The sequence below is a fragment of the Haemaphysalis longicornis genome, unplaced genomic scaffold, assembly GCF_048455015.1.
Source record: "Haemaphysalis longicornis isolate Haplotype H1 unplaced genomic scaffold, Haemaphysalis longicornis Haplotype H1 scaffold_3, whole genome shotgun sequence".
Classification (NCBI taxonomy): domain Eukaryota; kingdom Metazoa; phylum Arthropoda; class Arachnida; order Ixodida; family Ixodidae; genus Haemaphysalis; species Haemaphysalis longicornis.
This window is the reverse complement of record NW_027526335.1, coordinates 24983767-25009761: the sequence shown is the minus strand read 5'-3', so window position 1 is coordinate 25009761 and position 25995 is coordinate 24983767. Positions and strand designations below refer to the sequence as shown.

The window sequence follows — 25995 nt, the reverse complement described above, 5'->3', positions numbered from 1 at the left end:
GCGGATGTTATTAAGGAGAGCGCAAGCTATGCTCCGAGAAGCCATCTGATCCCCTCAACGCTTGGTTCAAGCATTTCTTCGTCAACAGCGTCTGTCAAAACATTGTTGTCTCTACAATTTTGTGGCTGCCCTCGCACGCAGGAACGTCATCAAAACCGCATTTCACCTCGCCAATTTGTGCGGGTACCTTTTTCGGGTGACGTGTACACTAATTTCGAAGACTCGACAGTTTCCATAGCGCTCGTCGTGCTAACAATTAAATAAGCGTTTTATCTGCTGCTATGTGTCCTGCGAATTGGACGCACAGATGGCTTATCCCACGCACGCGGCAACTTCGTGGACAATTTCTGCTCGGCTCTCGTGGCTACTCATGTAAACAATCGCCGTCGCCGTGTGTTAGCCCCAGCCGCGGCAGACAGCATTCCAGCAGCTTCCTCGAAAAAGAAAAAAGAAAACGCGCTTTGGGTTTGCCGACGAGCACAGAAACGAAACAAGGGATTATGTACGTGAAATATCAACAAAACTTGAGAAATTTAGAGAATTGTACGTGTAATGGATTCTTGTGCCGCTTCTATCCATCATGAGGCTTTTAATTGCAGCCAAATTGGTGCTTTTCGTATCATTTTTCGCGTTTTCGTTTGCCTTTTTTGGTTTGTGTTATTTTGGAATCAATAAACAGGTGAGAGCGGCGAATTGGTTTTCTTTTTGTTTCATTAGTTAATTTCTAGCTCTATTGGTATTTTTAGTTTTTCTCATATAAATAACATACATTTACGCTGTTATACGACAAATTTGTTAACTTCGCCAATTATGCCCTTTTGTGCAAATGCAAGGCGCTTGATATATGGTGCGTTTTAATAATTTTTTGGATTGTTCGAGTTGTATTTCCGGGTTCTTTATAATTTCGTTTGATTAATCGTGTGATTGTTGTGAATAGGTAGACTTTTAGATTAGCAAGTTCATTTTTATTCTTTTTTACTCTAGGTATTTTTAATTTCACTCGACAAATGGATATTGCGATGCGTTAACTTCTTTCTCCCATTGTGTGTTAATAGCAAAAAAATGCTGGGGTATTAGCAAAAAATGCTGACGGATAAAAATGTATATTCCATTTTTTCTGCTTACTTCCAGCCGCACTCGCATGTTAAACTAGTCATTTGAATCACACCATGTTGCAGGGCTATATAGCGGGTCCTGTTTCGGTCTGAATTTCTGCGTTGATGCCGAAGACGTGGTTGCTGGCGTCTAGTTTTATTTTTCCGCAAGTGAAGTAGCCTTCCTTTATTGTTAGTATTTCTCAGGTTTTCCTATTTCTTCGAAACCGCAGAACAGTTCACGCACGGCCCGCTTCGCGTAGTCACTCTGGCCCTGCGCACTCCCGGGATACGCGGACCCGCGAAGCGCGGTACGAGCAAAAGATGCGGCGCGGATCGACAGGAGGCGCCACTGGTTCAAATTCAGTGGCGCCACCATACCAGCGCAAGTTGGTGCAGCGTCTTGCAGTGATCGGCCACAGAATTGCAGGGGAAAGTCGTCCCTGAGTACATGTGCCTACCGTAACTAAGGGGGGGGGGGGGGGGGGGGGCGCAGGGGCGCCATTAGGGAGGGACGCCTAGCCGAGTCCGCCGAACATGTGCCCGAAGGGAAAAAAGATGGTAGCAGGGCTATGCCTCGTAGCGGGGCGGAGCAGCCGCAAAAGTCGCTGTTGAACGGAGTGCTAGTTTGGGCTTGCTGGTACGACATTGTAGCGAATAAATAGCGTCACCAAGGTGAATAGGTGCGTGGCGGCTAATTGTTCAAATCGAGCAGAGGACGACTGCTTCAGCGGCTTCATTTGATGGAACGCTCGTCGCCCAACCGCAATGCTGAGGACACGCGACAAGCTTGCGCCTGTTGGGGGCGGCAATCGCGGACGGGTGCCTTCTTGCACGTCGAAGCGTCGGCTCCATTCCGACTGCTACGTTGTCCTTGGACGCTCGGTCCAGCAGGAAGGGATGAAATGCTTGAAAGGAAACGCGTGGGTTGGTGCACAGGTCGCTAATTCATGACGGCGATAACAAAGGAGCGGCCGCCACGAGGACGTCTAAATTTCTCACTGCTGTGGAGACGGCGGTGACCGCGTCGCCACTCAAATGATGTCAACCGTAGCAGTTTTCATCGCTGGCTGTGAGAGTTCTTTCAGCAAGCTGAATTTGATACTGTCCTGTTTGCGGGCCACAGTGGGCCAGGACAGACCTTCTGATCTTTGCTCTGCTGAGTGTGGTAAGAGAAGAAAGTGTAAAAAAAAAACAAACAAACTTTGATGACATTACACAAGTTTGTGTAAAATATGCTGTTGGGCTAGTTGGTGCATATCACTTCAAGAAAAAGAGCGCTAAGAACCACGACAGAAAAACGTCGTTATTCGTCGTTCTTCGTTTTTCTGTTGTGGTTTTAAGCGCTCTTTTTTTTTCTTTGAAGTGACACAACAGCTTGCATCATCTAAAGCAATAAAAGTGCTTCTATAGCTTTTACGGAGTGCCCTGTGTGTGTGTATCATTTTTCCTATTTGTGTTATTAATAACCAAAGGAAGTAAATGAAGCGTTTCAAACAAAGAACGCGTCTTTCTCGGCAACTTGTTCACGGTGAGTATCAACACTGGCGTCACAAGAGGCAATGATATATGCGACGAGGAGACAACAGGGATTGCCAGAACAAGCTTTTGAACGCGTCATTAGCATTGATAAAAGATGTGGTGACAGTATGCACATTGGAAGTACGCAATAAATAATTTTGAGGAATACAGTTCATGGAAATGAGCGAAAAACGATAGGAACTGTTTACATGCCCTCTTGGTCGTTCTCTTCTGCGTGATTTTATTAATTTATGAGCTTCGCCTATTTCGTGCCAAGCGAGACGACAGCGAGCGGGTGATCGACAAGGTCCATTTCTTCTTTCACTTATTTTGTAACACTGGACTTCTGGTGTATGGTACGATGCATGGATGTGCGAAGACGGCTATAGTCCACTGTAGGGAACAATCAATCGAGAAATCGGTCATTCGCTTGCCAAAAAACAGCCATATGGCCTTTTTTTGCACACTGATGATGATGATGATGAAAACAACAAAAATAATTAACATTCTCGAAAGTCGAAACTCGTTAATTCAAACTCGCTCAATACGAACTTCCGGTTTATTCGAACTGACGCTGTGGTCCCGGCAAAGTTATGTGTATTTAAATTATAGCTTTCATTAATTCGAACTTCTTTGGACCCGCCGCTGTGGCTCAGTGGCTATGGCGTGGTGCTGCTGAGCACAAGGTCGCGGGTTTGATTTCCGACCGCGGCGGCCGCTTTACTGATAGAGGCGAAAAGCAAAAACGACCGCTCCTGTGTGCACGAGATTTCGGCGCACGTTAAAGATCCCCAGGTGGTCCAAATTAATTCGGCGCCCATCCACTACGGCACGCCTCATAGCTTGTGTAGTTTCGGCGCATCAAACCCCACAAACAATCACTCGAAGTTTTTTTAATTCGAACAAGTTTTCGAGCCACTTCGAGTTCGAATTAACGAGGTTCGACTGTAACTATCATCATGAGGGGAGCGACAATATATTTTCCATGGGCGCCGTCCTATCTAGTTACGCCACTGACTGTGTAAGCCCCTCGTATAAAAAATACGATTCCTATACGAACCGAATACGAATAAGAATGCTAAGACTCCCTCATGTCTTACCGTTGCCGTGTGCAGCCTCTGAATTTTCGCTTACCCACCTGCACCGCCTTTCTTTTCTTCCCTTAACCATTAGTGAATGGAATGCTCTCCCAGAGCGTATTGCCACAATTACTAACCACGAAAAATTCACCGAAAAAATTGTTCAACTGTTTCAGTGTGTGCAATAAAAAATAGACTATTCCTGTTTGTTGCCTAGGTTCTACTTTTGATCGGACCTACCCCGTGTATTTAGTTTGACATTTGTTCTGTTAGTGAGAGTTGTAATACTTCCGCTTGTTTTTGTATGCGGTTTTACCTGTTTATTGTAATCTTCTGCATTCTTTTTAACACTTTTAGTGAATGTACTTGCTGCTGCTTAGAGTGCATTGTGCAAATCTCTTGTTCCCCCCCTATGTAATTCCCGCAAGGGCCTTTAGGGTAATAAAATGAAAAAAAAAAAAAAAAAAAACCAAACAAGCCGGTCTAGACAGCGGGGTGGGGGTTTCAGATTGATGACCGTTCTTCCAAGACGCATTCTTTGGCACCATATTCGATCTACTTGCCTGGTTTTCTTCTCTGGAGTCGTTAGCCGTCGTGTCCCGGCGCGTTGTTTCGCTTACTCATATGCGACAACAACAGCAACGAAAAGGCCCGGAAATTTGTTTTGCCGCCTCCACGACGAATTGGTGACTAACTCGGCCTATGACGAATGTTCCCCTTCCCGAACCATCCTGTCACCAACCGGACTGACGAAGCACTAAGTGACGAACGGGCCGCACCTTGCGCAAAAAGCCCGTACAATGTCATGCCTTAGATATCCAAAGTTGATGTATACATTGAAACAAACTAATCGCTAGAGCAATTGATTGGAACCAACTTCTCTCTAGAATTCTTGACTCCACAAGCTGTGTTGATTTACTAAAAGCTGGAATGTTCGTTTTCTTGATTTCGCTTTCGCTCTTCCCCTTTGGTGTTGTTCGGTTAAACGCGTAGTAGTATTTCTGCACAATGCAACGCTAATGTAAACGATGGCGTGACGTACGTGTCCCGGTACTTGCGTCCAGCATGAATTTGTCCGTACCGTAAACGCATGCGCAGTAGCGCAAGGCCTCTTCAAAGACACCGCAAGCGTGGGGCAATGTCACTGCGAGGCTGCTGGCGGGATTTTTAAACTTGCGTGGTGTCCTAACTAAAAGCGGAGCTGTAACCAGCCGTAACCAATGACATCCCTGCACAGCGGTGCAGTGAAGCAATAAGGCATGAGGAACTGGTGGATCATGTGGCCAGAGAGAAAGGGAGAGTGAGAGGAAACGTAAAAGGGCATTTCCTCCATGAGGTCGTTCTCATTACATAATCGCTACCAAACCAAACGCCACCGAGCTTCACTGGCTACTGATGTCTTCATCCCTACCGTCACAGTGGTGTCAAACTTTGTTTCAAGCTGTTAAATTCTGGTCACGCCGTGTGTCCGTAACCAGTTCACTTGTGATGCAGTTTTTTTTTTCTTTGACATCCGTTAGTGGCGACGCCAAGCACCAGCGCGCATAGCACTACGGCGTGTACTTCCCAGGCGGTTGCATTCCATCAACGTCCACGGACGCTGAGTTGGCTTCTATCTGGAAGCGTGTCGCTTCGCGGAGGCACGCAAGCAAACAGGCGGATAAGGTTACAGGATGTGCGCGCGGGGCTCTTCCCACATAGCGTTTTTTTTTTGTTTGTTTGTGAGCGTGTGGTTCTTTCGCCAATGTGAGTCATCGATCGCACTTTTGTCTTCCCTCAAGTTGCCGTTTTTTTACTCTCTCGTGTGCGTGGGGGCTTCTCAAGCTTGCGGCGCGGGCGGGACTTTGAAGCAGTGTGTGTTCTTTTGTGCCGAGTGCGGGCGTGCTGGGCTTGTTTAGTCTGCTGTGTGGCTGGTTTTTGGTGGTGTGTTAGACCGATGAGCGAAGAACAATGCGTGCTCCAAGCCGCCGCGTTCACTCACCTCTATCGTCCACTCAAATCGTTGTGTTTGCGATGGTTCTCAGTACTGCCGCGACTTACTCTATACAGGCAGTACGCAGGCCGGTCAAGTGCATGAACATTCACTTCACGTGCGCCAACGAGAAGTGCATACCGATGACGTGGCGGTGTGACGGCGAAGACGACTGCGGGGACGGCTCAGACGAGAAATGCGAAATGCGGACGTGTTCGGAAGAAGAGTTTACGTGTGACAATGGCGACTGCATCGCGAAGCGACGCCGGTGCGACGGCAGAGCCGACTGCAGAGACAGGTCGGACGAAAACGCGGCTGCTTGCGGGAGCAGCAAATGTCCCCCGGGTCAGTTTGCCTGCAAGTCTAACAAGGGCGTCTGCATTCACGCAACGTTCGTGTGTGACGGTGTTAAAGATTGCGACGACGGATCCGATGAAGGGGAGTGTCCGCCAGCGACGTGCGGACCGTTTAAATTTGCGTGTGGCGATGGAAGGTGCATTTCTAATCGCCGCCGCTGTGATTACTTCGAAGACTGTGACGACGGTAGTGACGAGAAGGGATGCAGAAACATGACTTGCTCCAACGCGCAGTTCAAATGCTCCAATGGACGTTGCGTTTCGAAGCTCAAGGTTTGCGACTCGGGCGACGACTGCGGCGACGGCAGCGACGAGAAGGGGTGCGGAAGCGTCACTTGCTCTGGCGGGACTTTCAAATGCTCCAACGGGCGCTGCATTACGAAGAACTGGCGCTGCGACTTCGACGATGACTGCGGCGACGGCAGTGACGAGGAGGGGTGCGGAAACGTCACTTGTTCCAGCAGGAGCTTCCAGTGCTCCAACGGGCGTTGCATTTCGAAGAGTTGGCGATGCGACTTCGACGACGACTGTGGCGATAATAGCGACGAGGAGGGATGCGGAAACGCCACTTGCTCAAGCACACAGTTTGCGTGCCCCAACAGGCGTTGCATACCGGATCGTTGGCGCTGCGACGGCGACGATGACTGTGTCGACGGGGCTGACGAGCGTGACTGCCCGCCAGGCCGTCCTCAGAGTGCGTGCAGGGCGGGGCAGTTCCAGTGCGCAAACGGCTTCGAGTGCGTGCGCGCCTCATGGCGGTGCGACGAAAACCCGGACTGCTCTGACGGGTCCGACGAGGCGGACTGTGGCAAAATGTGTGGGGTCGAGGAGTTCCAATGCGCTGATAGGAGCTGCGTCCCGGAAAGGCAGCAGTGCGACGGACGGGTCGACTGTGCAGACGGCTCGGACGAGGTTCAGTGCGACGAGAAGCAAGTGACGTTCGGTTTGGAAAGGGAAGACCTACGGAGTTCACCGGTCGAGATGAAAACCGACGCACACACGCAGCCCTCTGCCGAAGTCCGCCAACAGTCAGACGCCCCTTCTGGGGGTTCTCGAACTGTTCCATCACGCGGTGATTGAATGAGTGAATAAATTTATTGAGAAAGGAAATGCCTTTTAAATTAATTAATGTGAGTTGAGGGGGCTGTGGCCGGGATGATAGTGATGGTATAGGGTATTAATTTCCTTGAATATGCCATTATCCTACCGTCGGATTGCGATGCGTGCGTATATTTCAAGTTTCTTTCCAAAGCAAGTGTAAAAGGACTCTGCTGACACAGCCGCAACGGGCAAAACTTGCGTCATGCAATCCCATGTTCCGAATACAGAACACGCATTACGCAGTACAAAATGAACGCCTGTATGCGCACAGAAGAAAACGCATATCTTAATCCGCTATCAGCGTTTTCAGCTTTATGCCCTATATACATTGTTTAATGCGTAGCACAAGATCAGGAACGTAGAAATCCAACAAAGAGCAACGTTTCGTGACTTTATGATCACGTGATTAAAACTAATATCTTGGGCTAATTTTTGGTGATTCTTGTTGTGATATAAATTACATCAAATTATAGCCTTGTGAGTCGCCGCTCATAACTTGTCAATATGAAAAAAAAAACCTCGTTCCTGTAATTTTTGCAAGAAATGAATAGATTCAAACCGCGGTGGGGCAACACAGATCACTTATTTTGATTGCCGTATTTTGTACAAGTGCGTAATTATGTACACATATTCCAGGCTTAGTTGACAGCAGGTCCGTTCGAGGGTATCTTGCGTTGACATACGTAGGTTTTGAACATTCTCCGTGTCTTTTATTTTTGGTTTGTTTGTGTTTATTTATTTATTTATTCAGTTACTAGTGCAAATACAGTTAAAAATTCTTAGCGAGGTTGTTTTTCATGATTCAGCAATTCTACACTCTGTAACAAAACAGTACAAATGAAGAAACATTGTATTCGCTATGAAAACAAGCTGTTCAAACGCGATGAAAACGAGGCTAAATGTGCCTCTAGGATTCGGTAATTAGTACGTTTAGGCCCCTGTTTGTCAGTACGAAAATAAATGCGAGTGAAAGAAGTTTGCGCGCAGCTAGGATTTAGTGTGCTTAATGTTGTTTCACGTGCCAAGCGTAATGAGCATATTATGACAGATAATTTTGTTTGGAGCAGGAGTGCTTCAGGAAATGATTTTAGAGCCTCCCCCAAATAGCCATTAATTAAGACATCTCCCAGTTTGCCCGACGTACATTTTGCCATTTGCGGGAACATGGCGATAATGCAAAAAGGGAGATGCGCATCTTTCAATGCACAGCGATGCATGCGCTTGCGAACCTCGTTTTGATAGTTGCTGTGTACTAATTGACAGGGGTTCGGACACGCTCACTCGTGAAGTTGAAATAGTCGAGGTTGTTTCGACTGAGCTCCTGGGGGAGCACTGTGTCAGCGGTGCATCGGCTGCTCCCAAAAAGAAAGAATCAGACTATCTTGACTGAGGAACCTACTCGATAATGGGTGGTGGTGAGAATTAGCTTCCATGTCTTGTTTCTCAATTTTTTTGTAGGGTGAGCTACACTGACCGAGGTTGAGCAGTTTCGCGTGGCTCCCGGAGAGCCGTGCTGCGCATGCGCGTGGAGCAGTGACGTCACACGGCGCACAGAACGTTACTCGCTGCCCGGCGTCTCTCACACAACCCACGCGCCCAGCGTCTTCGCCGACCTCCGTTTCGTACGTGGCGGCCCGGTTCACTTGATCATGCGAGGGGTGGCCGGGTGTGGAACCGATGGCTCGTGCGTCGCAGCAACACCGGCGTGCGCCTGTGGAACCAGCTTAGCTCTGGGGCGATTGGTGACGCTGCGGCGGAGCCGCTTGGTAAATATACGTTTCACATAATGCGTATACCGTGTGGGTGTGTCACTGAAGCAGCAGTAAGCATGATAATCAAGCTAATCCTGGACAACCAGGAAAGCTAAGAATAACCAGCTGAACATTCGCTCACGCTACGTATATCCTGGCATAGCCGAGCTAAGCCACTGATAAGGTACTGCTAAAGTACGTTAGGACCTCACAATGTCCGTCCGCGTCCGTGCGCATAGCATTTACAATCTCAAAAAATCACACCGGCACCGGCAGGATTCGAGCCGGTGTCTGGTATAGCAGACAGAGTTAGTGTCAGTCATCTTACCCGTGAGTCAAACGGCTTACTCCCTCGCCTGCAACGGTGCGGAGTACCTTAGGGCCTGTGAATGTCCGTCCGCGTCCATCCGTGCGCACACTACAATCAAGTGAAAATCAAGCGAAATTCCATTTGAGTCGTGAGTTGCAGTTTCATTTAGGGAATAATCAAGGTGCAACTCACGGCTCAAATCGAATGACGGTCTGGGCGCAACTTGGATGTCATTTCGAGTCCCCGAACTCCGCACCCTCGCCATCATCCACGGAGTGGAGATGCTGCCATTTTTTGTATTATCTTCGGCGACGCCGATTATGCAAATGCGTTTCTAGAGGAAATGAATGAGTTGTAGATCAGTGATTTGGTCGTCCTTTCTTTCATGCTCGCCTTTGTTTGCGCTGTGGTTCAATATGCATCACAAGCTGGCCCAAGTTTTCACATGTGCTAGTCATATATTGTAACCGGTTGTGTATTTTCAATAGCCTAGCTGTTCGACAGAGAAAGATGATCCAATTTGGCATGAAATAGCGTTTGTTTTGCTCTGTTTTTTTGCACTACGCAGTGCGTAGTTTAAATTTCAAAACTTACATGACAGCCACGCCTTACTTCTGCTGCCTGTGGGAAAGAGGCGGTAGCCTCGTCAAGTAATCAACGTTTTGACTTACACCTCCCCATCACTTGTACGGATGGAAATTAACTTATTAGTAATATATTAACGTATTAGCATAATTAGCATAATACTCTAAAGTTTAAACGTAATACTCCAAAGTTTAAAACGTTACTCGAAACTGATTTGACAAGCGCACCGTCGTAATATCTGTGTATTAGTTGTGTAACCAGTTGCTTTTTTACATTTTTACGCCACTTTGAATTGTGCTGTCGGTAAGCAAAAGTTTTTCCGCTGTATTTCCTGTAAAAAACGCGTGCACGCGAAGTGTGTTGTATGGCCGGACGCTGAGCTTCAGCTCCTGAGGTCTGGTGCTCGGCCGTTCAAGTGTAATATTTGTGAAACGGCTGAGGTGGCGGCTAGGCCTAGCGTAGCCAACGACGACATCGGCCCGTCCGCAAGCAGGGCTCCTTCCTCCTCCCTTCGACGGGACTCGCCGGCAGTCGTCAAGAAAGCCCCGCCGCCGCCGTCCCAACCGGTTGACCTTGGAGGGGAAGCTTCCGGTCTTCGCGCACTCCTCATCGACGCGCTGGACGGCATTTCTTTCCTCAGCGACCAAGTGGCCCGGCTGCGGGAGGACAACGACCTCCTACGCCGGGAAAACGCGCAGGCTTTCGACCGGCTCCGTCAGTGGAGGGAGGGTTAGGGTGCCTCGATGCGCGCCCGCTCCGCTGAGGGTGAGGACAACCGCGTCGTCTGCTAGCGCGACCGCCATTTTCTTGCATCCGCTGGACGCGGGGCGCGCGTTTGCTGCGTGACGCGCCTTGATAGTGCTGGTCTTGCTAACAGTGTGGGCTTGATTTGGCTTTACTTTTGATATACATTACTTTTACTTTTTATGGTACATGAACAGAAGAGTAAGGTTTTGGTGGAGGATTCTCTATTTTGAGATGATTAGCGAAGGTATGGTGAAAGCCTGTCTTTTTTTTACGATAGTTGACACGGCGGGCAACTTCTCGCCATCGTTGTAATACCGGCGCCGTGCACTTGCTGTCGTTGCGTTTACATATAAACATAGCAGAAAGTAGGCGAAGTACACGAAGGAAGGGAACTGCTAGATATTCAAGTAGGAATGTCCGGCACGCTTATGGCCACTGAAACTATTATGCGGTACTTAGATATATAGGATTGCCTGGCGGCAAACTGTTTCATGCATGCACTGTGCAATCGAAACATTATTGATTGATTGATTGATTGATTGATTGATTGATTGATTGATTGATTGATTGATTGATTGATTGATTGATTGATGAGGTTTAACGCGCCTTCGCTAAATAGGCGATGAGGAGCGCCGTTGTGGAGGGCTCCGGATTAATTTTGACCACCTAGGGGTCTTTAACATGCGCCGAAATCTCGAACACACGGGCGTTTTGTATTGTCTCCATCAGAAAAGCGGCCGCCGCGGCGAGAATCTTATTAGCGTCCTTGGTCTGAAATCTAAACATAAAGGCTTACACGGAAGTAGGAATAGTCATTTAATACCTTGAAGCAAAAATACATTTTGTACAAAATGATGAACAACATACTCCACTGCTGTTACCTAATACATTATGTGCAAAATGATACAAACACACTTCACTGCAGTTATAATACAGGTAATGATGATTACGCTAGAATGCTTTCGAACTTGCTTCTTGAGGTTTTGAATTGCGTTCTTAGCATGTGTGTGATGTTCTTGAAATACGGTATATCTTTTTCCAGGTCTACCAACTGCTTTTTCAACTCGGCACAATCCCTGTGTGTCTCATTAGCTGTGAGAGTTTTATTTGCCGAGTTTGGAATTCCGACATTCAAAGCTTCAACACCTGGGCTGTTGAATTGGAGGTTTTCCGATGACGTCTCTTGTGATACCGTTTGAGTTGACTCGGGGAGCATTTCCGCCGTCTCTGATTATGCGTGAGGTTCTTCAGCGGGGTTGTCCACCTCTTCATTGTTGGATGTGGGCTCAGGCTGCGTTCTGTCTCTGGGTGGCTTTCGCTGCTTTGGAGCAACTGGAAGCAGAACGATTTGCAAACCAATGATGAAATTAAGCAGAAAGTTCAGGGAAAGCGTGGTAATCAGGGGAACGGGAAATCAAGACAAAGAACAAAGCGGGAACACTGCATGACTGGCATCTCAGCATTTACACTTGTCATAATTAACCAGGGCGAGCGATTGTGCCTTTTCCGGTGGAAATGGATTAAGTGGATGCGTGAGGTTAACGTTGTTGCGTGGGCTGATCGACATTACAGTTGAATAGGTGGAAGTGACTCCCGATAAGAGCAGGAGAAGCAGCATCGATACATATACATACTTGCATGCATGCGTAACGTGTTAAAGTCAAAATAAGTGAACCATGCCAGACCGACGGCTCAGATGCCATGGAACATTTCCCAGCGGCCACCACCGATTTGTTAAGTAATGTACGCACTTACACGAAAACACCCAGTCAATCAAGTGGTAAATGCCTACCTCTGATTGGGAAAGGCGTTGGCATAGCATTTGGCTTCAGCTTCTTCCATCCTTCTGCTCGGTTTTGTTCTAAACAGGATCCTTTCAAGTGAGCCTGCACGATAAATTGTCAATATAGGTGCCTTTTCTCTCGAGAAATAAAAATAAATGACGTGAAATCACGCAAATCGAACAAACTAGCATCCACGCATATCGGCTCACATCCGCACATGATTCACAAAATAGAGGTGTAATTGACACATTTCTTTTCACCTTCATGCGCTCTTTTATGGCATGATAAGCGAGAATAAATGTCTTAAATCTCATACTTTTTGCGCACAACCAGACTTATAACAGACCTTAAGTTGAGACAACGCGGAGAAACACGAGCATAACGCGTCGGATGCAGTTTTACGCTTCGGGATATATCATTCCGACTGCCAAAAATGCGCTTTGGTAAAGTAAGCATGATGCGCTGGGATGACGCTTCGGGACTAAGAAAGGTCGCACACCTTCTTACAACGAGCGCCTTATTTTGTGATACAAAGTGAAATGACTGAAGGTGCAAAGTGCCACACGTTTTATTCGGACCCCCGCTTTAATTAAGAGGCCACGTCCGTTTGCATCAATCAAATATAAAAAGGCCGCAAAAGCGTGACGAAACCTCCAACATAAACATATAAAACCGTACGTCTGCTATCTAGAAACAGCGACACAGACAAGCTGACAATAGCCCCAAATGGATTTGGCACTGCTGAGAAGCCAGGTACCTACACTGCATATGCAGGAGTGGTTCGTCGGCTGCCACTTGTCCCGCTTGATCTTCACCGGCCACAGAAGCCGCCTTTTTTGGTCTATAGCAAACGAAAACACCCTCCAGACATTTTTAGCGCTGTTAGAAAACTGGGGAACGCAGCACTCAGGCATTCTGCAGAAAACTTTGTGAAGAGCGCCGCTTTTCGCGCGCCTAGCGCGGGAGTCGGCGGCGGCGCGATGCAAGAAAATGGCGGCGGCGCCTCCCGAGAACCGGTCTTGGCGGCACCGACCCCTTCAAAGAGTGGCGCCACCCTCAGCGGAGCGGGCGCGCATCGAGGCACCCTAGGGAGGGTGACCGCGCCCATTATGCGCAGGTAGTTGCCGCCTTGCGAGCCGAGGTGTGCTCCCTGCGTGCCCAACTACTTCACCACCCCGCCGCGTTGCCGGAAGGAGTGCGTCACAGCTCAGGGCAGCCTTCTTTTGCCCAAGCTGTAAACAAGGAAGTGTTGCCTTCGGCTACGTCTGCTCCGCTGCAGTCGGTGTCTTCGGCTCCTCCTGCACTGCCTCCTACTCCGTCCCAACTTTCCCCGGTGCATTCTGCGCCTGTGCTTGACTGTCTCCCCCCTACTGCTGAGAAGAAGCGTCGAAGCCGGACATGTGTAGGTGCATCGGACACATGTGGACTGGTCGTCGTTCCGCAGCCGAAGCGCCCCAAAGGAATGTTCGTTTCAAAGCTTTCTCCGTCCACGACCTCTGCTAGTCTTAATGCCCATCTGACAACCTTAGGTGTCTCGCCCTTGAACTGCCGACGACTGAAGACTAAATATGACACGTACGCATCCTTTTATATTTCCGTCAGTGAAGAGTTTTTCGAGCGCTTGCATGACCCCGCTGTTTGGCCGAAAGACTGCCTCTTTAAGGAGTTTCGAGGCATGTTTCGCGAAGGCATGCTTCACAGCTCTGAACGCAACACATCAGAAAAAGAATAATGAGTAGTTTAGATGTTTTTTATCAGAATGTGCGAGGTCTTTGAACTAAGGCGACTGAATTTTTTGGTAATGTTCTGGCATCTTGCTTTCCGTTAATAGCTATATCTGAAACTTGGTTGTGCCCTGATATTCTATCCAGTGATTATTTTCCTCAAAATTACCATGTATATCGTAATGATCGTGCCTTAACGGGATGCAAACAAAAGGGGGGCGGGGTACTTCTCGCAGTTAACAAATCTCTCCCGTGTGTGCTACGTAGCGATATTGAAAACGCAGGTGAGTATGGGTCGAAATTCATATCTCTAAAACTGAAAAACTTCTAGTTGGTGTTTTTTACGTTCCTCCTGATGTAGTTCCTGACGCGTTCAATAAGTTAGTCTCCTCCATTGAACAGGTGCTCACTACTCATTGCGACCTCAAGGTCCTCCTCCTTGGAGATTTTAACGCTCCTGGCGTTCAGTGGAGCCACCTCACCTGTTCCCACTACAACCACCCCTTTCAACAGAAGGGTAATAGGTTACTAGATTTTTCGTCTTTCACTTCCATGGCACAGCGTAATCACATCAAAAACTGCAGTGGAAACATTCTGGACCTGTGCTTTTCAAACTTCGATGGTGTTAGTGTGTCGCGTTCTGATTGTGCTTTAGTAATACCCGACAAATATCATCCTCCTCTTTCTATTTCCTGTTGCCTTCCTACAATACTCCACCGTTCTGTAATTTCAAGCAATGCGCAACCTCGCTACGCTTTCGCCCGGGGAGATTACGTTGGGCTGTATGGCTACTTTTCTGCTGCCCCTTGGTCAACAGTCATTGACCTCTCTGATGTCAATGAACAAGTTGACCGTTTTACTGAGATTGTGCTTTTGGGTATGAAGAAATACATCCCGCAATATTTACCAAAGAAGTTCAAGTTCCCACACTGGTTTTCTTCTGAATTGCGGGATGCCCTGAAGCTCAAAGAACGTGCGCACAGAAAGATGAAGCGCTCTGGTGCGAATCAGTTCGCTCAGGAGTTCCGGCGCCTACGTGCCCTATGTAAAATATTGCACAAGCGTGATCATGCTTTGTACCTGGCGTCAGTTGAAGCTAAAGCAACTCATCAGCCGGGTGCCTTCTGGAAATACATTCATTCTAGATCTAGTACAACGAAAGAATCTATTCGTCTTCTGGATTCCAACGGCGATGAGGTTGCAGATGCGGCCGACTGCTTTGCTCGTCAGTTTTCTTCTTTGTTTGGGCTTAGCGGTGGTAGTGATGACGGCAGCGTCTCTTGTCACCAGGACGGTAACTCCGCTTGTTTCCAATTGGATGAGAACATCGTGCGGACCAGCATCAAGAGGCTAAAGCCCTCGTTGTCTTCTGGGCCAGATGGTATTCCTGCTGCAATTCTAAAAACGTATGCAAATATATTCGTTCCTGTGTTCACCTCAATATTTAATAACTGTCTCCGGTCTGGCACGTACCCTCGCTCATGGAAAATTTCTCGTGTATTCCCTGTTTTCAAGTTAGGCTCAAAAACTGACCCCATGAACTATAGGCCAGTGTCACTCCTTTGTTCTGCCTCTAAAATATTCGAGTTATCTCTTCATGTGGTCTTGTCTTTCTCACTTAAACACGTCCTCATTCCTAATCAACATGGCTTCATGCGTGGTCGCTCAACTTCCACAAACCTCGCATGCTTCATGGAGCAGGCTGTCCCAGCAGTCGTTGGTAGAAGCCAGCTTGATGCGGTCTACTGTGACATGAGCAAGGCCTTTGATGTAGTCAACCACTCGTTATTGCTTGCCAAGCTCATTCTGTTAGATGTTCACGCTTCTTTAGTGGATCTTATACGTTGCTATCTCCAGGAGCGATATTGCTATGTAAGTGTTAACGGTCAAACATCATTTAGATACAAAGCAACAAGTGGTGTACCCCAGGGCTCCGTTCTGGGCCCCCTTCTTTTTTCCATTTTCATTAACGATGTTGCTTCTGCCATTCAAAATTCATCTTTTTTGTTGTATGCTGATGATATAAAAATCTTAAGAGAAGTGCGTAATGTTCAGGACTGTAATTCTCTTCAGGCTGATATCGTGTCATTCCATCGTTGGTGCACCAAAAACGACTTAATTTTGAACCCCTTAAAAACTAAAGTTGTTTCCTATAGTAGGAAAACTCAACAGCTGCAATACTCCTATAAAATAGCAAGCACTGCACTGCCGAGGGTGACCGGAAGTCGGGACTTGGGAGTACTTCTTGATTCTCCTCTGACTTTCGCTTCCCACATTGCACAAATTACCCGTCGGTCTCTTCGTTGTCTGGGTGCTGTTTGCAGGTATTCTAGAGAGTTTAAAGGTCCGCTTCCTTTCTTAAAGTTGTATTCGGCTCTCTGCTTACCTCTTCTTGAATACGGGTCTGTTGTCTGGAATGGAACTTGCAAGTGCAATAGTGACCGCATCGAAAGGGTTCAAAATAAGTTCCTTTCTATCTTTAGGCACCGTTTCCGTCATGTACAAGAAGACGCAAACGGCAGCATGTCTTGTCTCAAAAGTATTCCTTCCCTTTGGTGTCGACGAATGAGAGCTGACATTATCTTTCTTTATAAACTTCTTCATGGTGATATTTTGTGTGATGACTTGGTTGCACTTATCAATGTCAACTTGCCGAACAAACTTTTCCGAAGATTTCGAACTTTCAGAACAGATGCTTTAAGTAGACGACGCTCGTCCATCTGCAGAATACAATGTGCATATAATGAATATTCCGATCGTCTTGATATATTCCAGAGCTCTTTGTCTTTGTTCTCTAATGAATTGAAAACTGTTGTAGCTTAAGTGCCTTTATGTCATTTATGTGCCGTATTTCTGTTCCATATTTATTTTATGCAAATCATCATCTTGCTTGTTTGTTTTTCACTTTTCCTGATTTTGTGTTGCTTGAATTTCTGTCGGTTTAAGTGTCAGTGCTTGTAATGCTGAACTTCATTTTTACATTTTGAAACTTCCTAACATTTTGTTACAAAACCTTTGTTTTATGTGTATAATCTATCTCCGTCATGTTCATTGAGTATTTGCTTGTGTATTTTCAATGTTTCACGTGCCTTCAACGTTTTTGCTGGCCGGGTGTCATGGCTTCTAACACTAGGCTTCCTTTTTTTTTTGCTGTTTTGCATTCTGGGATCTCTGTAACTATTTTACCTTATTGTTTCTTTCATATATATGGTTTTCTGTGTTGTGTTGCCTTGATTTTAGTTTGTTTTTATGAATGCTTGTATATGGTGTACCAGTACCAAGACCCTAGGGTTGTTCCTGGGCACCAAAAATAAAGGTTGATTGATTGATTGATTGATTAAACAAACTTAAACGAGCTTTGGGGAGGAAAAATCGAGCGCACAAGCAAGCTAAGAAAACGGGGCAGGAAAGGTGGCAGAATGAGTTTCGTCAACTCAGATCTCTTTGTAAATGTCTGGTTAGGCGCGATAGGTCGAATTACATTGCCGCGGTTGAGGCTGATGCAACACGCAATGCAAAAGCTTTCTGGGGCCACGTCCGTTCTCAAACATGTAAAAATTCACCTGGGAACATTAACCTCATCGATGAACGAGGAGAGAGCATATCGGACGTTGCCAATGCCTTTGCGTGACAATTACGTTCCACTTATGGCAACAACAGTGCAGCTTGCCCCCCTCCACAATCTCTAGGTTACTGTAAAAACTCATAAGTGTTGGTTTCGGAAAGTCTCGTTTTGAAAGCTCTGAAACAATTGAAATCGTCATTTTCATGCGGCCCTGACGGCATTCCTTCTGCCTTACTGAAAGCGTTTGGTGATATCCTAGTTCCAGTATTGACGTGTATATTTCAAACTTCTCTCAAGTCTGGCAAGTTCCCCGCTCGATGGAAGAATGCAAGGGTTGTTCCTGTATTTAAGACAGGTTCAAAATTGGACCCCACGAACTACCGACCGATATCTATTCTATGTGCTGCTTCTAAATTGTTTGAGTCAATACTGCATAAACTACTCACATTCAGTATAAATACCACATTAATACCTGAACAGCATGGTTTTTTCGGGGGCCGATCGACCACTACCAATCTCGTCAACTTCATGCTGCATGCTTCGGAAGCTGTGCAAGGGAGAGGTCAACTTGATGTAGTCTACTTTGATTTAAGCAAGGCTTTTGATGTCGTCTGCCACGAGCTCTTAGCCAAAAAACTATCTGAGCTTGATATACAACCATCCCTGATATCTCTGATATGCAATTATCTATGTGATAGGTCATGTTTCGTGCATGTAAATGGACAGTCTTCTCTTTCCTATGAGGTCACCAGTGGTGTCCCTCAGGGCTCAGTTCTCGGGCCACTTCTCTTCTCAATCTTTATAAATGATGTCGCGACAATATTTAATGATTGTAATTTTCTTTTATATGCCGATGATGTAAAAATATTTAAATCTGTTTCCAACTCTGCCAGCTGTTCAGCTCTCCAGAGAGCAATCTCGTCCTTCTCGCATTGGTGCTCATGCAACAAACTCCTCATTAATACATCTAAAACTAAGGTAATGACATACACAACATCTTGTTTCCCTATAACATCAATGGTGAATTACTCCCACGTGTGGTAGAGGTTAATGACCTAGGCGTCACTTTCGACAGTAAACTGAGCTTCTCTCCACATATTCAGGTAATTACTCGTAGAGCTCTTCGATCGCTTGGCGTTGTCTGTCGCGTGTCCAAGGGGTTCAAGGAGCCGATTTCTCTTCTCAAGCTCTACACCACTATATGTCGTCCTCAGCTTGAATATGCATCTGTTGTCTGGAACAGCACGAGCAAAACAAACCGTAAGCTTGTAGAAAGGGTCCAAAATAAGTTCATATCTATCTTCAACCATCGCTTTGGCGATAGTAGTAATTATAACCCTGGATCGCCCTCTTCATTGACGCTATCATGCTTAACTTCCAGGCGGAACAAGGCTGATATTCTCTTCCTCTTTAAAATTATGCATGGCATAGTGTCTTGTGGTGAGCTGCTACAACATGTTCGTCTTTATGTGCCGCAAAAGTGGACCAGGAAACATGATACCTTTTGCAACCCCAATTGTCTGCGTGGCTTGTGCCCTGTGTTCCGACTGCAATGCACGTACAATCAGTACTCGGATTACCTTGATATATTTAATGATTGCCCTACTCTGTTTCGCAAACATGTCTGTGAGTTTGTATTGGCGTAACTGCCAACTTTTCTTATTCTGCATTTGTCTTTGATCCTTGAGTTCATGCACTTAAATGACTTTCATTCCGTAACTTCAACATAAGCTATCCTTTCGTTTTTTTTGTATTTTGTATTTTATTTTGTATTTGAGAGATGTGTACATTATGTTTCGTGTGTTTCTGTTTCCGTGCGCCAGCACAAAGGCCCCCCCGGCTGTTCCTGGGCACGCAAATAAATGATTGATTGATTGATTGATTGATTATTGTTATTATTATTATTATTATTATTATTATTATTACTATTATTATTGCCCTGTAATCCCAATTATTGAATTGTATCCTACTTTATGTTCTTGGTCTGCAATTGCCTTTGTGTATGCTTGTTCGCCCCCCCCCCCCCCCCGGGCCCCCTATGTAATATCACGTAAGGGGCCCTTAGGGGTAAATAAATTATTATTATTATTATTATTATTATTATTATTATTACATGACCTAGGCAGTTCAATAGCGGCCCAACATTCCAGAAGGCGCAGGCCTTTCCCTGAATAGCAACAGCAACAGCCAGATAGCAACAGCCTGCCATTCCTTCTGGCCACAGTGCTCGCCTTTACATTCCTTGCATTTGAAATGGTCGAATGGGGTTCGCAGGATTCGCCGAAGCCTATATTGCACAGCCACCCCTTACCTTCGGAGAAAAAGAAATTAAAAATCAATGTTTGAAGTTTGAACGGTCAATAGTATTTTAGAAATGCATGGGCACCAATTATCGCCTAACTCCTGTATACATTTGACTGAAGGTAATGCGTATACATATAACTACGTAAATAATACCCAGTGTGGTCTGCACGCACAAATCTTCGGCTTCCAGCAACTTTTCCTTCAACCGCTCCGAAACAAAAGCGAACACGTGTAAGGGTTATCTGGACTTCCCACCCCAAGCCGTGCGCCTGTTTTTCAAATCGCGGATGGCTGTAAAAACCACGCCGAGTTATCGGCTGGCGACATTTCAACTGGGAGACAATGAACCTCGTACAGGCAAAAGCAGCGTTATCAAGCCTAAGCGGATACAATGGCAGGATGCGCGTGCAAGGTCTTCACGGGACTCACGCACGGTGCGCAGGAAAGCATCCCGGGCAGACGCCCGGATGTCCTGACCCGCTTCTCTCATTGCCTGATTTCGACGCCCGTTGATAAGGCAAGCCTAAAAAGCAGTTGCCACTTCGAGTGTGAAAAGACATCTCCGTAGCTACTGACCCGAGGTGTGGCTTTCGTGAATGTAAAGCTGGGACCTGAAGCCTTGTTTTGGATAACCAGGCGAGGTCTTGACGACGGGGAAAGGGGGGGGGGGAGGGGCCAATAGGTGAGACGGTTTCCAAAACCGGTAAGCAAGCGGCATTTTACTATGGCGCAGCCTGGGCACTGTAGAAGCTCCGCTCCGACGACAACCAATTCGGGAAACGGGATGTACGAGTTACGTTTTAATGAGAAAGTACTAATTCGCCCACTGAGCGAGAAAGCAGGCCTATACATTGAGTCCAGCGTCTGTAGTAACTCCTACGTGCACATTGGCTGCGACGCGTTTCATAGTTCGTGCCTCAGGGGAAAAAAATCAAAACACACGCACAAAAAGATCGCTCCCAAAGGACGCGACGCACTCTATAGAGCGGGCTTCAAGAATTAAAACAGTAAGAAGTACATCACGCGGGCATGCACAGAGTCACGTGGAAGAGATAGATAGATAGATAGATAGATAGATAGATAGATAGATAGATAGATAGATAGATAGATAGATAGATAGATAGATAGATAGAGAGATAGAGATAGATAGAGAGAGAGAGAGAGAGAGAGAGAGAGAGAGAGAGAGAGAGAGAGAGGAGAGAGAGAGAGAGAGAGAGAGAGAGAGAGAGAGAGAGAGAGAGAGAGAGAGAGAGAACATTTTATTTATCTAAGGGTTAGCGCAGATTGGTGGTCGAAGACCGTACAGTATCGGCGACTGTGGCTGCCCGATCCGTGAGTGACTTCTGGATATCAAGGTTTGAGCTACCCAACGCTGCTTCCCACTAGTCAACGGAGGTGATGAGAGGAAAGGGGTCAGATTTGTCGGCCCACATACGATGATGTAATGTAGCCCGTTCTCCGCAGTGCTGACAGACTCTTGTGCGATACAGTGAGGGGTGAATGTGGTGAAGTATGGCTAAAAGCAGGGGAGGAATTAAGTTTGAAGCTGACGCCAAAGGCGTTCCTCTTCCACTGATAGGGATGGGTGGGCGGAAGGATTTGCTGCGGGAGAGGCGGTAATGTTCCGTGATGTCTCTGAACGTGAGTAAACTATTACGGGCTGATCTGGCTCCAGGGGAGGCAGTGCTGGCATCACAGGCCCGGGAGACGAGAGCGCGGGCTGCGGTGTGTGCCTCTTCATTTCCTCCAATACCCGTGTGGGCAGGGAAACAGATCAATTCTACATGATCAGTAGGTGGTTCTTGATTAAGAATTTGGTGGGCCTGAGGCGAGATCTGGCCTCTCGCATAGTTTAGAACGACCGTTTTCGAATCTGAGAATATGAATCGGGGTGTTGGCCTATGTGTGAGTGCAAGTGCTATCGCCGCCTCTTCCGCCACTTGAGGGTGGCAGGTTCGAATGAGGACCGTGAGTGGGGGAGAATCGGGTGAGTGGATGACTGCCAGGGCAAAAGCATCCACGTGACGATACTCCGCTGCATCAACATACAGCGTGCCTCGATCAATGGCGTATTTTGTTGTTAATGCACGGGCTTGTTGCGCCCTTCTTTGGGAGGGCGCAACGAGCCCGTGAATTAACAGCAAAGTGCCCCATTGATCGAGGCACGCTGTATGTTGATGCAGCGGAGTATGGTTTCATTTCAGCGCGCATCGCGCCGTGGTTCGCGAGGCGCAAGTGTGGCGTTCAATGGGACATTGCTGCTTTTGCACCCACAACTTCTCAGAAGTGCTTAGGTGCTCTCAGAGTTTTAGAGCGAAAATACTGTTACTGTAATAGCAGAGCTCTTTAGGGTCTTGCCTTGTAGTCGTAGCTCGTTCACGGTCACGATACAGTGTGTTGCGACGGTGATTGGAACACTTCAAAAATTTTTCCTGAGCGAACCGCCGCTCTGTTCGCGCTCACACTTGCCACGAAGGTCGCATTTTGTGGTCTATTTTGTTTGACACCGGGAACAACGACGGTACTTACCTTTTTATCCTGAAAATAAATAAAAACGATTTTCGCCTATGGGAAAATGGCGGCTGATTTGGACGTGCGAGCCCGAAAACCGGGTTTTCTCATCGTCTGCTAGCTCATTTCTAGGTGCATTTTCTGATAGTCTGCTGCACTATTTGGCTCCGTACGAGAATCCCATACACGCGTTTCACTCTGCAGGTGGTTCCGTCGTTCCAACATCAACTTGCGCTGGCTCGCAGGCCGAAATCAGCCGCCATTTTCCCATAGGCGAAAATCGTTTTTATTTATTTTCAGAATACACAGGTAAGTACCACCGTTGTTCCCGGTATCAAACACAATAGACCACAAAATGCGACCTTCGTGGCAGGTTTGAGCACGAACAGAGCGGCGGTTCGCTCAGGAAATGTTTTTAAAGTGTTCCAATTATCGTCGCAACACCCTGTATAGCCACCGCTGAATCAGGAGAAGTAGCGACATAACGGGCCCAAACAGAGCCTCATGGTGTAACGGCGTAACACAGAAGCTTCGAAAAACAAGCGGTTTATATAGTCATAACCGTTCAAAACTCCTGAGCTTCTGGTTATACATCTCCCCATTATTTAGCGCGAAAAAAAAAAAAAACTGCATGTACATAGGCAAAATATGTGTAATTAACCGACAGCCCCCGCGTTCATTTAGTTAGGAGCGCTCGTCGGTTTGGTTTTTACGATAGCAAGCGAAAAAAGTGGTCGTTGAAGATACGCGTACAAAACTGCGCGGTAAGGCTTTAAAACTGCGCGTGATTGTGCTTTCTTTCATCTCACACGCAGTGAAACGGCGTGTGAGATGAAAGCAAGCAAAAAAAGAACAGAACTCCCGCTCGTACTGTTCCAGGCAGAGGGAAGGAAGGAAGGAAGGAACAGTACAGGAAAGGCAGGGAGGTTAACCAGGATACTGTCCGGTTGGCTACCCTACTCAGGGGGGGGAGGGGGGGAGGGAGACGAAAGGGAAAGAAAGGACAGCGGTATATAATAAAGGATAAAATGAGAGGAAGAAAATTAGGAAAAACGCAATGCGTGACCAGGCAACTACAAAGGCGGTACAAAGGACGCACACAAAACCAGAAAATGCACAAAACTAAGGCGGTACACTGATAAAATTGGCGAACTAAAGGCACTGCACTGTAGTAATGTCTCTACAATCATTAAGACAGGCCCGTGTCCTTCAAAGGCGTGCAAGCATTTCGAAAGCGGGAAATTTGAATTGCGTTGGACAAACCTCTGTTCAATTCATGAACAGAGGAGTGAGACGGGAGGGGGGGGGGGGGGGTGGGGGGGGGTAGAGTGAGCGGTGGTACCAATAAGCGGATAATGGTGACACAGCCTCTCTGGCGAATCACTGTTCTGCACTTCCGACAGCTTTCACGTTATGTTGAACTGCTTCAATTTTTAGCCTACTTCTGCCGGTTTCGCGGGAAATTCGTGACGCTCATTTTGCGAAGCCTGTTTCGTGAAGCCTCATCTGTGAAATATCTTGTAGTTTCCAGTGTATAGCTCGCTTGCGCAAAGGTTGACGCATAACAGGGAGAAGTGTGGGCATGCATATCGCCCCTTCCCTCTACTATGCATCAACCTTGAAACGAATGAAACACCGCATTTTCTGGTGCCGGTTGACGACGTTAGACCACAAAGATGGGTGCTAAGCCCAACGTTGGACATACCCGAGTCATACTCATATGTGTTTGCCCGTTTTGGCCTAACACTCTGCTTTGAGGGCTAACGTCATTAACACCGGAAAATGCGGTGTTTCAGTCATTTTAAGTGCAGAGCACTTTAAAGCCCCTCCTGGTCGTCGTAGCTCGTTCGCTGCCGCGCTGCCTAGCTACCAAAACAATCAGGCGGCGTAGCGCCGTAACGGACCCAAACAGAGCCCCACGGCGTAGCGGTGTAACGAACCCAAACAGAGGCTTCGAAAAACAAGCGGTTTATATAGTCATAACTAGTCTAGTGACTCTAGTCATAACCATCCGAAACTCCTGAACCGTTGGCGCTTGTCATACATTTCTCCGTTGTTTAGAGCAAAGAAAACTGCAGATGCATTTGGGGCAAAACCTGTGTAAATAACCGGAAGCCCCCGCGAACATTTAGTTAGAAACGCCCGTTGGGTTGGTTTTTACGATAGTAAGCGAAAAGGTGGCCTCTAAAAACGACGCGTTCCAAACCGCGCAGTAAGGCTCCGGTACGTGCGAGATGAAAGCAAGCAGAAAAATAACAGAACTTCCGTTCGCACTGTTCCAGGCAGGGGGCGCGTGAGCAACGCGAAGGCGGGAAATTTGAATTGCATTGGACAAACCTTCGTTCAATTCATCAAGAGAGGAGTGAGAGAGGGTGGCGAAGAGCGTGATGGGTGGTAGCAGTTAGCGGATAATGGCGCCACGCCACAGCCCATTATGGCGAATCACTGCTCTGCACTTTCTACAGCTTTCACGTCGAGTGGAACGGCTTTAATTCTGCACTGTACCGATGTGCGCTGTTGTAAATGGGAAGATAAATGACAAGACTTGCAAAGGGGACCACTTCACGCGTTTTGTTGTATGCAAAACAGGTGTGGTCTTAGGATACCTCTACCATGTGGAAAATGTAATGTCTGCCAAATTGGCCGGTGCGTAAATATAAAATTGCGAGAGCACCCAGCGACAGTATATATGCGGTAGCGGGGGGGGGGGGGGGGGTGCACCCCGCGGACGATTGCTCGTGTCGCCCCACGCAAGAATGGAGTGCTTCGCCGGTTCGCAACCCAGCAAAAGAGGGAAATATTTAAGTAAAGCCCTTTCAGTAAGAAAAGAAGCGGGCATCGGGCGGCCGTGGCTTGATTAACTTGTTCGACAGCACCTCCAGGGTAACCCACACCCGACGGAATTAAGTAGTCGCACGGCAAACATACGTTAAGGATTGGTTTGCAGGGTGGGAAAACAAAATGTACAAACCCCATACAGACATCTGGCCGCTACAGAAACGCTACCTTTTGCGCACCGATTGCCACAAATGGGACTCTGTCTTCTTAATTGGTAAATACCAATTCGGTTGTGTTTTAAAGGGACACTGAAGTGAATTTGTCGAGCTCCCGTTTTTGCTTGCACTGCGTAGACAGGCTCAAATTAGCCCACTTTTCATCGTTTATCCGGTTGACAAATCAGTAATTATTTTACAAAGCGCCGAAGAAGAAAAACTACCATGCGCGGTTTGCGGCGGCCGCACCAACTAAAGCTGTGACGTTTGGAGGAGCCGCACCGTGATTGGACGATGCCCAAGGTGAGCAACCAAACAAGTTTCGGTTTCGGTTCTGTAAAACACAACCTGTGGCGTTGTTGGATGGGCATTCTCAATAACTCTGTAATCATCGTACCGCGTTTCTGCCATGTTGTCAGCTGTAAAAATGCATAAAGATAAGCCTCCAGGACGGCTTGAAATCGTAGCATTCACTAGCCGAGGCCTACGCAGTGCATGGACGCCCTCCGCGTTCCCGCAGACGCACAAATGTCATGGCTTTTCCCCCCCTATTTGGAGCTTGCCTCACTCATGCCTGTACCGTAAAATGCGTGTTCGC

General features: G+C 47.2%; 1 protein-coding gene and 1 long non-coding RNA gene across 2 annotated transcripts; one reads left to right on the top strand and one right to left on the bottom strand.

The window, feature by feature from the left end:
- Positions 1-5267: 5267 nt before the first annotated feature.
- Positions 5268-7132, top strand: LOC144174158 (uncharacterized). The gene has a single exon (XM_077702656.1). The coding sequence runs from the start codon at positions 5645-5647 to the stop codon at positions 7100-7102; it is 1458 nt and encodes a 485-aa protein (XP_077558782.1). The 5' UTR covers positions 5268-5644; the 3' UTR covers positions 7103-7132.
- Positions 7133-11595: 4463 nt separating this feature from the next.
- LOC144173197 (uncharacterized) lies at positions 11596-13200 on the bottom strand. The gene is made up of 3 exons (XR_013323178.1): positions 13062-13200; positions 12309-12402; positions 11596-11848 (listed from the first exon to the last, which is right to left on the bottom strand). It is a non-coding gene; the product is annotated as an uncharacterized LOC144173197 (long non-coding RNA).
- Positions 13201-25995: the final 12795 nt, after the last annotated feature.